Source organism: Gopherus flavomarginatus, chromosome 7 (assembly GCF_025201925.1).
Source record: "Gopherus flavomarginatus isolate rGopFla2 chromosome 7, rGopFla2.mat.asm, whole genome shotgun sequence".
Taxonomy (NCBI): domain Eukaryota; kingdom Metazoa; phylum Chordata; order Testudines; family Testudinidae; genus Gopherus; species Gopherus flavomarginatus.
The window spans coordinates 50,392,476-50,405,098 of record NC_066623.1 but is presented as its reverse complement, the minus strand read 5'-3'; the positions used below and the strand labels follow the sequence as shown (position 1 = coordinate 50,405,098).

General features: G+C 42.2%; 1 protein-coding gene across 1 annotated transcript in view; it reads right to left on the bottom strand.

Moving 5' to 3' along the window:
* Positions 1–12,623, bottom strand: part of NOTCH2 (notch receptor 2) — a 129,991-nt gene that overhangs the window by 35,408 nt on the left and 81,960 nt on the right. Inside the window, exons 14-17 of the mRNA XM_050962974.1 lie at positions 11,339–11,484; positions 7,907–8,026; positions 7,638–7,790; positions 4,995–5,223 (exon numbers count right to left, since the gene is read on the bottom strand). Coding sequence (XP_050818931.1) covers positions 4,995–5,223; positions 7,638–7,790; positions 7,907–8,026; positions 11,339–11,484 — 648 coding nt within the window. The remainder of the gene's footprint in view (positions 1–4,994; positions 5,224–7,637; positions 7,791–7,906; positions 8,027–11,338; positions 11,485–12,623) is intronic.

Sequence of the window (12,623 nt, the reverse complement as noted above, 5' to 3'; positions counted from 1 at the left end):
TACAGACAACAGAGAGATAAACAGCTGTATTGGATCATCTGCTCTGTCCCTTGGCTGGCCTACAGCATACTTACTACGGCTTTGTCAGTCCACTCCATTGTTTGTCATACTGTGAATTTTGTGCTGTGATAGAGCCACTAGCCTAGTTCTCCAGAGATTAGGGTACAGCATGGGCAGAGGCATTCCATACCAATGTGTAACCATGTGACCGAAATGGAGAGGAACTAGTGTCATTTAAGCAGAGGAGAGTTCTCATGGTGGTGGGGTTAGAGTTGGTGAAATTTTATAGCCTGTGTTACACAGCAGGTCAGACTAGAGGATTATAATGGTCTGTTCTGGCCTTACTCTCTGCATCTTTGACCAAGTTGATTCCAGCATCAAGCCCATGACTTCTAGTTGAGCTAGAAGCATGTCTCTGGAGAGACACCCAATCTCAATTTAAAGATAAAGTGATGGAGAATCTACCATATCCCTCGATAAACTGTTCCTAGTTAATTATTCTCACTTTAAAAGGTGTATCTTATTTCCAGCTTGAATTTATCTAGCTTCTGCTTCCAGCAACTGGCTCTTGTTTGCCCTTTGTTCGAATTCTCCTCTCCATGTAGATCACAGTGTATAAGTACCAAATCACCTTTTAGACTGAAGCTCAGTCTATTTTGCTGCTCAAAGACAAGTTTGTGAGGCAGATTTCTCAGACCAGAGAGCACCATGTCTGCTTTGGGGAGCGGGCACACCAAACCATTTTTTGCTCCGAGTCTGCTACATCTGGCTATGCACCCCACAACACAGCGGAGTGACTCGTGCAGAACAAAGCCCTGGCCTCTGAAACTTTAAATAACCCAAGCAATGATGATTCCATTACTTGTCTAGAGAGACTATTCGAGAAGTTAAAGCTCTTATTAGCCTAAATTTTCCTCATCTATATTTGATTCTATTACTCCTCAGTAATACCTTTGCTTCCCAGGTGTACACAGCTTTTGGTTGTGTTTTGTATACAGTCACTTTTATTGCACCTAGCCAAGTTTTACATATGTAATTCCTTTAAACTTTCCTCAAATCTATCCTACTACTAGTTTTGCTGCTTTTCTCTAAATTCCTTCCAATACCTAGAACTTTTTTCTATTGAATCACGTTTCAGTCAAAACACCAGTAAAAGAATGCTTGTTTTATGAATCTCTATCAAGATGTTCAATGGTAGAAGAAATTTAACAAACTGAATGAGTTTATCATAACAAATGGTGTAGAGTGGCAAAATTGCATTTGTGAGCTCTGACAGACCTTGAGCCCTGACTGGGAAATTTGGTGGTGTTTTGGCAAAAATTCAACTGGCACCTAATGCTAAGTTCATTTGCTACTGTATTCATTGTGAGACACTACTTGCTAAAAATGCCTGTCAATCTGATAGCGATTCTGGATCAGGCTTTAAAGGTTTTATTAAAATCTGAGTGTTGAACTCATGCTTATTTTCAGTTAGGAGAAATGAATTGGGAAGTGATCATCAAAAACTTCTCCACAAAATTCATCCTGACCTCATTACTGAGATCAGAGAAAAATGCCTGAATTTGGCAATCTAGTTTAATGAAAACTCTCCCACCAGTGTAACAAGTGAGAAATGGATCTGGGACCATTTTCAATACAAGACAATACCCTGCCAGGTGGTTTCTCAGCAAAGGGAAAGGAGGAGGTGATTGTCATGTGATGGTGCGTTCAAACTCAAATTCAACAAAGTACAGTTCTGTGACTTTTGGCTGAGAAGGAGGGTATGTCTTCACTGCACAGTTGTCACCAAAACTTTTGTCTTTCACAGGTGCTTAAAAAAGCCCCCCCAGTGAAAGACAAAAGTGTCGCTAACGCAAGCAGCAGTGTAAATGCGGCTTTGTTGGCAGGATCGCTGACAAAATACCACAACAGCGTTCACATGCTGACTTTTAGTGACAAGGCTGTGTCGAGACAGCCTTGTCACTAAAAGCTGTGTAGTGTAGACAAGCCTGGAGAGAGGTGCTTTGCTCTGGCAGAGCTATGAAATTTTGTTATGCCATTCAGCACTATGCATCTGTGTGAGACTTTTTTCTATCTTTATCATTGTTAACAACAAATATAGGCTGAACCTCAATGCAGCACCAGACCTTCGGCTGAAGCTCACAATTCTCCTCTGACAGAGCAGCTAGGTTCTGTAAGGCAAGCACATCCTTTACTTTTTTGTCTTCTCCGAGAACTACTCAACGTGTTTTGTAATTTTTCTCGATTTAAATCTTGTAAAAGGGAAGCAAAATGAATTCTGGCCCAAGTCCAACAATAATCCATATAAGCTTCCATATAATTGTTTCTTGCAATTTCAGTAACACAAGAGAAATAATAATCATGGCTGAAGGTAACAATAATGGCTGCTTCATTGTGTTTCTTTTTGATTCGCTGTCTAACAACCTGAAGGGCTTGAAAATGTCGTCATAATATAACATTTTAGGTTCCCCTAGATATTTATTTTACTATACAGTCTGGAAACACTTAAGTTATACTTATTAAGAGCTAAAATAAATGTCCACAAAATGGAAAAATCTGCATGTGGTACTTCAAAGATAAGTTTGTTCTTAAAAAAGATGGCATTGTGACGCTCTGTACTTTGGGGGAACACCCAGCACCCCCATGTTCAGCCTTGTAATATGATTGTGTGGTATCCAATGCAAAGTTTGTCATGTTGGCTGTCTTCAGAAGGCTCATGATGCACTTGGCATTGTTGTTACAGTAATGTTATAATAAGTTTATAGGTTATAATTTCATGTATGTAGTTATGAGGCCGAAAATGTATCCTCATGGCTTGAAATAAGCCCAGGCAAACACTCTCCAAGAGCAGAGAGGCAGTGCACACCTCATCAGGGCAGGTATGGGACAAACCCAGCCTAGCCTCACAGAAACAAAGGACAGTGACCTAGGCAGCAACAAAAGGATCTGTTGGACTCTTGAGCGAGTCACCCCCCTTTCTTTGGCCAGCTTGGGACTGCGATGAGGTAATGCTCACCTGACTCGGAGGGGAGGGGAGGAAGCCAAGAGTGAATAAAGAACATGATAAAAGGGAGAGATATTTGCCATGCTCTCTCTCTCTTCCACCTACATCTACAGACACCATACCACCAAGTGACTGAAGCAGTGATCAAAGGGGAGAGCCTGGCTGAAGGGCAACCAACCAGCCTGTGGCGAGAAGAATCTAAGTTGGTAAGGGCATTGAAAATGTTAAGATCAGCTAAGTTTTGCTTTTATTTCATTTGACCAAATCCGACTTGTTATGCTTTGACTTATAATCACTTAAAATCTCTCTTTCATAGTTAATAAATTTGTTTATTCTACCTGAAGCAGTGTGCTTGGTTTGAAGCGCGTCAGAGACTTCTGTTGGGATAACAAGCCTGGTACAAATCAATTTCTTTGTTAAGTTGACAAATTCATATAGGCTTGCAGCAACCAGCGAGCATAACTGGACACTGCAAGACGGAGGTTCCTAGGGTTGTGTCTGGGGCTGGAGATATTGGCTAGTGTCATTCAGTTGCACAATCCAAGGAACAGCTTACATGCCAGAGGCTGTGCGTGAAAAGCCCGGGGGTGGGGGGAGTTCCCTCACAGCAGAGCAGGGTAAGGCTGGCTCCCAGAGTCAAGGATTGGAGTGACCTAGCAGATTATTGGTCCAGATAACACCAGAGGGGAACATCACAGGTATATGAACCAATAAAGTTTGGGAACTGCTGACTAATACATCTCTCGGGAAGATTCCTCCCCGCCCCCTCCCCCCGAGTTTAAGTTCTCTTAATTTTGGTCGCATTACTCCAAGTTAGTTCTACTCAGTTCCTCTCCTTGATGCTTACACCCTTTCAGATGCAACATTTGAGGAGTTTTGTCCCAAGCCTCCTAGTTGCCTCTTCATAAGCTCTTAGTGGTTCCTGTTTTTTAAATTAGCTTCCACTATTTTCAGCCCATAACTCTGAGTTCTCTAGCTCAGTCTGTATTTTCTCTGTCCTCCTCAGTATTGACAACTCCTTTTTTGCTCAATCTGCACATTTCAATAGAGATAAACTCCCTCCTCACAATTACTCACAAACACGTTAAATAACATCAGGCCCACCCTCAATGCCTGTATTACCCCACCAGTAACCCTTCCCTCCCTTCAGCTTGGTACAGGTTAATCAATCCCATTTGTTTAGTCTTAACTTTTCAATCCATATAATAGTGATCCTATCCAAGACAATTTGAATTAATTTTTCAAGTTACACTGAGACAGTGGCAAGTACTTTATTTTACATCTGACATTACTTTTACTCACTAATTTAGTAATTCTACTCAAAAAAGCAATCCTAACCAAAAAAACCCAGTCACATGTGGCAATCTTATGCATAAACCTCTATTGTAAATGTAAACTCATTTGCTTTCCGGACTGATGGTACCTTCCCAGTAGTCCATTATATTTCAAAAATATGAATTGGATGGTTCAACAAGTTTTAGCCAATTCCCTTAATATACTAGGATGCATGCTTCTCAACTGAGTACATGAGAGACAAAAATTAACTAAATGCAACAGCACTGGAAGTGTCTCCCCCTGTGGAACCAGGTCACCAACCGAAGCTCCTTTATTAAGTGGAATCAAGGAGGAACTGATCACAAAATGGAAGTGGAAGGTATTCACACCCACATGCACAAGACGCACAACCTACTGGTAACTGATAACTGTGGGCCAAAACTTCTGAACTATGGGATTTGCCACCTGGACTTGCACAATGTGCACAGACCCAGATGAGTAGTTCTATCTGAGCTGGTACCTTTTGAGAGCATAGCCTTCTCACAAGCACAAGCTAGGCAAGCATCCCTGGTCTCCGAAGCTCAAGAATGTCCCACCACCACCAGGCAGGAAAACAGCAGTCCCCAGGGTTGTATCTGAACATGACTGCCTTAAGCCACTGGACAGCGTTCTCTCTCTGTTCTCTCCCTCCCTCCATATTTAAACATACACTTACCTCTCGGTACACTCATCAATGTTGTTCTCACAGTGGGTGCCCTCAAACCCTGCCTGACACTTGCAGGTGTAGCTGTTGACGTAGTCCGTACAGGTGCCTCCATTCTTGCATGGTTCACTCAGACATTCATTTATATCGGTCTGACACTTATCTCCCTGGAACCCAGGCAGACAAGTGCATAAGAAAGAGTTCACCCCATCCACACACGAAGCTCCATTCTGGCAGGGATCTGCAATAACAACACACTATGTATTACAATGGATATACAGATACCGTGGCAGGGCCAGGTTCAGCTGCCATTATGCAAAGGGACTACACAATTTCAAAAATAAGTGCCTTTTTACACACTTTTTTTATTCAATCTATATCAGGGATGTAATTTGAATTCTATAGGATTATCCCATAAAGGGCAAAACTTTACACGAGGCTCTGAACAAGAAAATACTTCTGGAAATTTAGGTTTATTTTACAAGGTTCTTATTCAGCCAAAACAAAACCAACATCCAAGCTCTGGTCCCATTCCATTCATGAACCCTAAATCTCAACCCTTCCCCCTCATAACCCAAACCTCTACAAACACAACACAACCGAAGTTAGCTCCTCTGTCCTGAGAGCGCCCTGTCCAGACTTCTAGACAACAAAACCCCTTTCCCAGCCACTGTTTAAGGCACCCAGTACAGAAAAGCACTTCCCCTGGGTTGATGTGCTTTGCTGAAGTGAGCTGACACTTTGCTAGGAAGGCTCAGCTGCACACTGATTTAGCTGGAGATCTCCCCAGCTGTGATTCTGAACATACCTCTGCTGAGATTTGATCCAGCATCACCCATGCTGCTCTCTAGTGTGGTAAGGTTGCCCTCAGGAGGCAGGGTGCTCCCAAGGGGGGCAATGAAAGACCCACACACCTCCCTGTCACTCAGACCCATAACCTAGGTATGTTCTTCAACTCAGTCCTTTCCTATCCATCAGCTAAAATTCCTGTCCAGGTACTCGTTCCCTGCAACTTTCTCTTCTCTGGCCTAGACAATTACTGTCTTGCCCACCTTCTGTCCATTCACAGTGCTACTGCTGCAAAGACCGTTTTCCTAGCTCAGCTGCTCTGACCTTTTCATCCCTCTATTTGTCTCCCTCCCACTGGCTCAACCTTTTCCATCGCAAGCAAACTGCTGATCATCACTTTCCAGGCCTAGCCCCAGCCAACCTTTCATCTCATGCTATCGAGATGTCGACTCCCACCTTCATTCTGCCAGTGATGCCGGCCTTCAGCATCACCTCTTACATTTTCAATCAAGCACCTTCTTTCTTCCTCCCATGCAGCCCCTGACATATGGAAGGAGCTTCCCATAGCCACCTGCAACGCTACTTCATCATCCTTCAAGTCCCTCCTTTGCCATTATTCTTAAGAAAAAAATTAACGGCTAGGCAGCTGTTGTGTGGAGACCATAACCTGTCATGCTCACTGATTCCTTGTGCTCCCCTGCCTGCATCCACTTGTTGTCTTATATTTAGATTGTAAGATCTCTGGGACAAGGAACATCTTTGTTACATTTGGAGAGCACAATAGGGAATTGATCTATGCTGCCACAATACTCATTTAAAAAATGAAAGGCAAAATTAAGGCTGCACAATTAGAAACTCTAGTGAAGCAATGCTAAACTTCAGTACAATTTGTATTCTGTCCTCTTGTACAGGTCATTAAGACACAGGCTTTGATTATGAATTAAAGATTACACAAATGTGCATCCAAAGATTCACCTTTTGAGAAATATCTTCATATCTTGAAAGTCGGCAGTGTAAGAGGGAACATCTGCACCCATTTAAAGCTCATCTGACTATTGCAGAGACAAGGACATAAAAGCTATAAAAGACTGTGCCTATGGCAGCCAGCCCTTTATGACTGCAGCTGAAAGCTGGACATTTCGGTTGTCTGCCCAGCATACCTAAGTTAAGGGAACTCAGTTCATCACTTTGCTTGCTGAGCTGGTGCCTGGAGCCAGCCCTGATAGAACCCAATCTGCAAACTTCATGCATTTAAATCATTTCCTCGAAAGCTTAGCTCTTTGCTATTTGTTTGAACTATTCCTGCAAAAATATGAAACTTTCTTAAAAGGACATTGTCAATTTTTAAAATAATTCACTAATTTAAGAAAATTCAGTTTATGATACAGATCTGTAAAGCTGGAAAACTGAACTTTTAATCACAAATCTTCCTGGAAAACATTAAGTGTTTTTCTGTTCCTCTGTCGTTTATAAAGGATGGGTTTAGCAAGAGAAAAATCTGACAGTATAGATAGCCAGAAGTAAAGAAACTATCTAAGACGTTACTTTCACTTCAGTAGGCACGTTATCAGACAGATGTGATTCTCAATTTGATGGTGTCCCTTATGAGTGTATGTAGAACGTTTTTACACTTTTAAATTCAAAACTTGAGTATAAACTCCTACTGTTTAAATACTACAACCAGCTTCCATCAGAGAGCCAGCAAAGGTCATTTCAGCCCCCTAAGATGAACATGTTCGAAATAAAGGATAACAACAGAAACTGTTCCATGCATCTACCAATAGCAGTCATCAATACCACAGCAAAGTTGCTTCTAGGGCAAATAGGAAATTGCCCACTTCAGAGAACCAGCCATTTTGCACTCACTTGAAAGGCAGTCATCAATGTTGCTTTCACAGTCTCCTCCAGTGAAGCCTGGGTGGCATTCACACAAGTAACTGCCTTGAGTGTTATGGCACACAGCATGATTCTTGCAAGGCTTTGACACACACTCATCTATATCCACTGTACATCTCTGGCCTGAAACAAGAAAAGTTTGAGAACAAGACCTTGGAGGTTAAGATTCCAATGATATAACCACCGTCATGCTGCTGCTTAAACTCAGAATGGAAGAGTGTCCCTCCCCATCCTATTACCTTCCCAGCCAGCAGCACACTGGCAGATGTAGCCCTCCGAGTCAGGAGATTCTTGGCAGATTCCAGAGTTCTCACATGGATCAGGAGAGCAGGGAGACAGCACGAGCTGGCAGTTCACGCCTACAAGAGGAAACCAGAGGGGCAAATTGTTAAGGGCTTGGGATACCTAAGAAGAATGAAGAGATTATAACCCAAAGGATTATCCAAGGGGAAGTGGACTGTAATCCATGTTGGAGGAGGGGAAGATCATGGCTGTTCTACATGGTGTTGGATAGAAGAGGCGGTTAAATCACTGTGACCCAACTAGTCTGGGATATTTTGGGGGGAGGAGAGAGGACAGGAGGTTATGGCTCTCAGTAACATAGGGGGCTGAGTCTGGAGCAGACAGCAGGTTTAGAGAGGAACCTCTGGTTGACCTAGATAGGCTGTGAACAGCTTAGTAGTGGAGAGATGGCAGCATTTAATAGATTCAGACAAGGATAAAAAATTCTAGTCATGGAATATCCACAATTAGAGAAGTTAGGATCTCCCACCACACATCTTTGTTTTCTACAGAAGCAAACTTGGAATTGGTGCTGACAAATTAATATGACAGTGTAAATGAATGTATCTTAAGAGCGTCCATTTAAGTTGGTGTGCAGATCCAGCAGCCAGGGATGGAAAAATAAAGTCCCAACTACAGGACCCTTCACATCTTTCCTCAGGACTTGCTTTATTTAAATAAAGAAAAAAATCACCATTCAAACTACTGGCTAACCAACCCTGAAGGCTTCACAGCCTTCAGCCAGCTGGGAGGGGAGATGACACATACTTCCACCAAGGCACCAGCTTCCCCTTTCCTTTTATAACCCTGCCCAGATGGCAGGAATCCAAAAGAGTAAACATCTTAACAGCCAAGCCAACATGCTGTATCTATGAATAGCTCCAAATCCGTCACAACCGGTTTCACCAGTTTAACTATATAAACTAAATTCATTAGTGATTTGCCCCACAGTGCCTTTACAATTGTCAGGGTCCATATTTAAATGGCTTGCTTATTAGGATGTTTACTATATCTCTATATCATATTAACTCAATAGAGTACTGTTAGGGAAAAACCTAGCAGGAAGGAAAAGACACCCAGCAGACACTTCAGAGTGGTTAAGGGACAATGCCAGAGCTATGAGCTTTGATGATTTTGACCTTCCAGCTAACCTGAAGGACTCATTTGACCAGACAGGTCAAAGCATGGGAACACAGAAGAAAAAAAGAATATTGGCTGTTTTTAAAAGGATTTCTCCCCCAAGAGAGAGGTAGAGGTTGTCCAGGGGAACCAGCCTGAGACACACAGGCCTCACTAGGCATGTCTGAAGACACTGAGATGGCAAACATTTGAGTAGGATAGGTGTATGCAGACTGTTTATTGTTTTAAAATCCTTTTCTTTAAATGCTTTGTGTCTATGACTAAAAATAAACAATACTTTGGTTTTAAGACTGTCTGATCACTGTACAGTGCTGGGCACAGACTCCTGACCAGTGCCCAAACTGCAGTGTAATAACAGCTGATACACAGGGGGCTGTAGCTCAGAGGGAAAGAGGGAAAAACAATGAAATTCCCCCCAAAGTAGGTAAAGGCATGGCACCTGAGGGGATTCACTCAGACAGACAGACGCCATACCCATGACACTAGGGGTTAGGCAAAGTTTCAGTATTTTGCTCTCTGCTTCTTCTATTATTCCCTTACTCCCCCATCCTTTTATTTCCTCCTCTGCTAGTGTTATGTTCCTGCTACACTTTTCAGTTCTGACATTTTGCATGTTCCTCTTTTCCCACCCTTTTGATGTTTGGCCAGGTCTGTGTATGTGACGTGATTGTCAGAAGAAACTAACCAAGCCAAGTCATAGGCAGACTCTTAAAAGCTGTTCATTTTTGTGTGCAACACACTGAATGTTTAAGTGGAAGTTTAGCTTTCACAACAAGGAATGGGTTTCTGTGGCAAATGCCACCGCTGCAGAATGGCAAAAACACCGGGTGCTCAGCGAGTAATAGTAGGGGGAAATTAGTTTAGTTTTTGCAAAAAGAATGATTTTTGGTGATAGAGACTATCACAGCTACAACTCTGAAACCTTTTTAGTTTTTGTAGTTTTAAATTGCCATGCTAATTTTCCCCTACTGTTACTCACACCTTCTTGTCAACTGTCTGAAACGAGCCACCCTGATTACCACTACGAAAGTGATTTTTCCATCCTGTTAATAATAGCCCACTTGAATTGAACGGTCTCGTTAGAACTGACCCTCCACTTGGTAAGACAACTACTATCTTTTCATATACTGTTATATATATCTTCCAACTGTACTTTCCACACCATGCATCCAATGAAGTGGGTTTTAGCCCACAAAAGCTTGTGCCCAAATAAATTTGTTAGTCTCTAAGGTGCCACAAGTACTCCTCATTTTTTTGTTTTTCAGGGGCTGGATGGTATAGTTGCCTATATAAGACAAAGCCCTTAAGATAGGGCGGTCCTGGTATTATCAGGACGTCTGGTCAATCTAAATGGTCAGGAGTACTTTCATTTGCCTCAGCAAGAACATTATGACTTTTCCAGATATCACCTTCTCCACAAGTAACTTTGCCTTTGTCACTTCAAGACTGTATTTTGCAATGTTCTCCAAATTGGGCTACTCCTGAAAACCACTATAAAACTTCATAGGGTACAGAATGAGACCATCTGCTTTCTGAGTGGGAGCATAAACCACAGAGCATAGAACATGTGCTATGTAGTCTGCATTAAATTTCTATGCATTTCCAGCTTGTGGTTAAAGTGTTTTTGACATAGTTCTAAATTATTTGGGCTTTAGTTACCTTCAAACTCAACTGACCGAGATGCCATTTTTATGTTCCTAATTCACCAGTCACATATTCTGGTTCAAAAACCAGTCCAGTGCGCTAAACCTTGTCAAGACCTTTTCAATTAAGTTAATTAGCCACTTTTAAGATAAGAGGTGTGGAAGCAGTTAATAGGTATTAATGTGGTGAAAATTCTCATGAGTCCCATTGCTCAAGAGTTAATTGTGTAAATCACCTCCAATGTGGGAGAAATCCCTTTGGAGGCCATAGGTCAGACCTCTAAAATCTGCAGTGGAAAGGGATTTAATTTAGAGGGGGTGCCAAAATTGGTGCTCTAATAGAGAACAAGTGAACCATAACTACGGAGAAACTCCCTGCTCTTTGTAATAGACTTATAAGCATTATTTTTCTACAGGAATTACACCTGTAATCATTGTACCATGCCTATATTATCAGATTGTTTTCAATTCAAATATCACTCAAATTTTAAATTTCAGAGGATGGATTATCCCTCATGTTTCATTTAGTTTAGTAGGAAGATTGTTGCACTAAGATGCAATAAAATGGAAGACAACAGAGCTCAAAAACTCATCCTTCAAGCTCACCTCTGAATCCTTTCATGCAGGTACATCTGTATCCATCCACCAGACTGTCACAAATTCCTCCATTCTGGCACGGGTTTGACAGACATGCGTTCTCTTCCACTTCACAGTCTGTTCCAACCCAGCCAGGGTCACAGAGACACATGTATCTGAAAGAAAATAAGCATGTTTCAGTACTATTCTGAAGCAGCTGTTCTATCCATAAAACTAGGCAGGTAGTTAAGCTGAAAGGGTGGGACATGGAGAGGATTTGCCCTTAGAAACGTTCATGAATCATTTTTATTTTAGTCACACCAGCTATATAATTTTCTTAATATTAAAACCAACCCAATCTTTAAAGCTACATGCTCGGTACTAGTTATCTTAATAAAATACAGCTTTATTCTGCATGATGCTTTTCTTGGCAAGCTATCTCAAAATGTTTAGTAGACGCTAAAGAAATGACAAGGTACAAGCAAGGAAGAAAGATGGCTTTCAAATCCAAATAGAGAGAGCTGATGAAGTGAAGCGATTCCAGATGAAAGCAGCCAAGAGAAGTGGCAATCCACTCCATCAAATTCCAAAGCTTAATAAAGGATAGCACCACTCCATTCACAGGACAAGTAATCAAGGATCTGGTGAATCATCATCTTTCCACTCTCGCCTCAACCACTGATACACAGGCCCTCAAATGCCCCTCATACCACCCACACAGATCTTCTTGGCTTTCTGGCATCCTGTGCCAAATGAAGAGGGGCAGAAACTCAAGTGATGATGGCAGAAAATGAAGGTTGATACAAAGAATTTTTCCAAGCCTAGGCTGAAGCTGCATTAGAGACCAAGAGAATCTTCCAATCAGCTTCCATAGTAGCTGCCCTAAGGAGCTCTCCAGGGTGGTAAACAGTTTACTCAATCCTGAGTGATTACGGCTTGCATCAGAGCCCAGAACCAAGTGCTGCAAAGAACCATCATCCTGTTGCGCTGAAAAGATCACTCACATTTGAACGGTTTCTCAAATAACATGGGCCCTCTCACCTGTACCCAACCACCAACAGCCTGCCTGCATTCCAGGAGTGCAGCACATTCACTCCTTAAGGAGCTTATGAAAGAGTCATGGCACCACTCCTGACCAAAATACCCAATGCCTCAGTCAGAGAAAGAATCTTCCCTTCCCCCTTCAAGCACGTAGTAGTGTGACCAGCACCGAAGAAACCTGGCCTGGACACATCAGTTCTAGCTGAGCACTGTCTAGTATCAATCTCCCACTCCTGAGAAAGCTTGCAGTCGCTAGCCAAAGGCCAACTACATG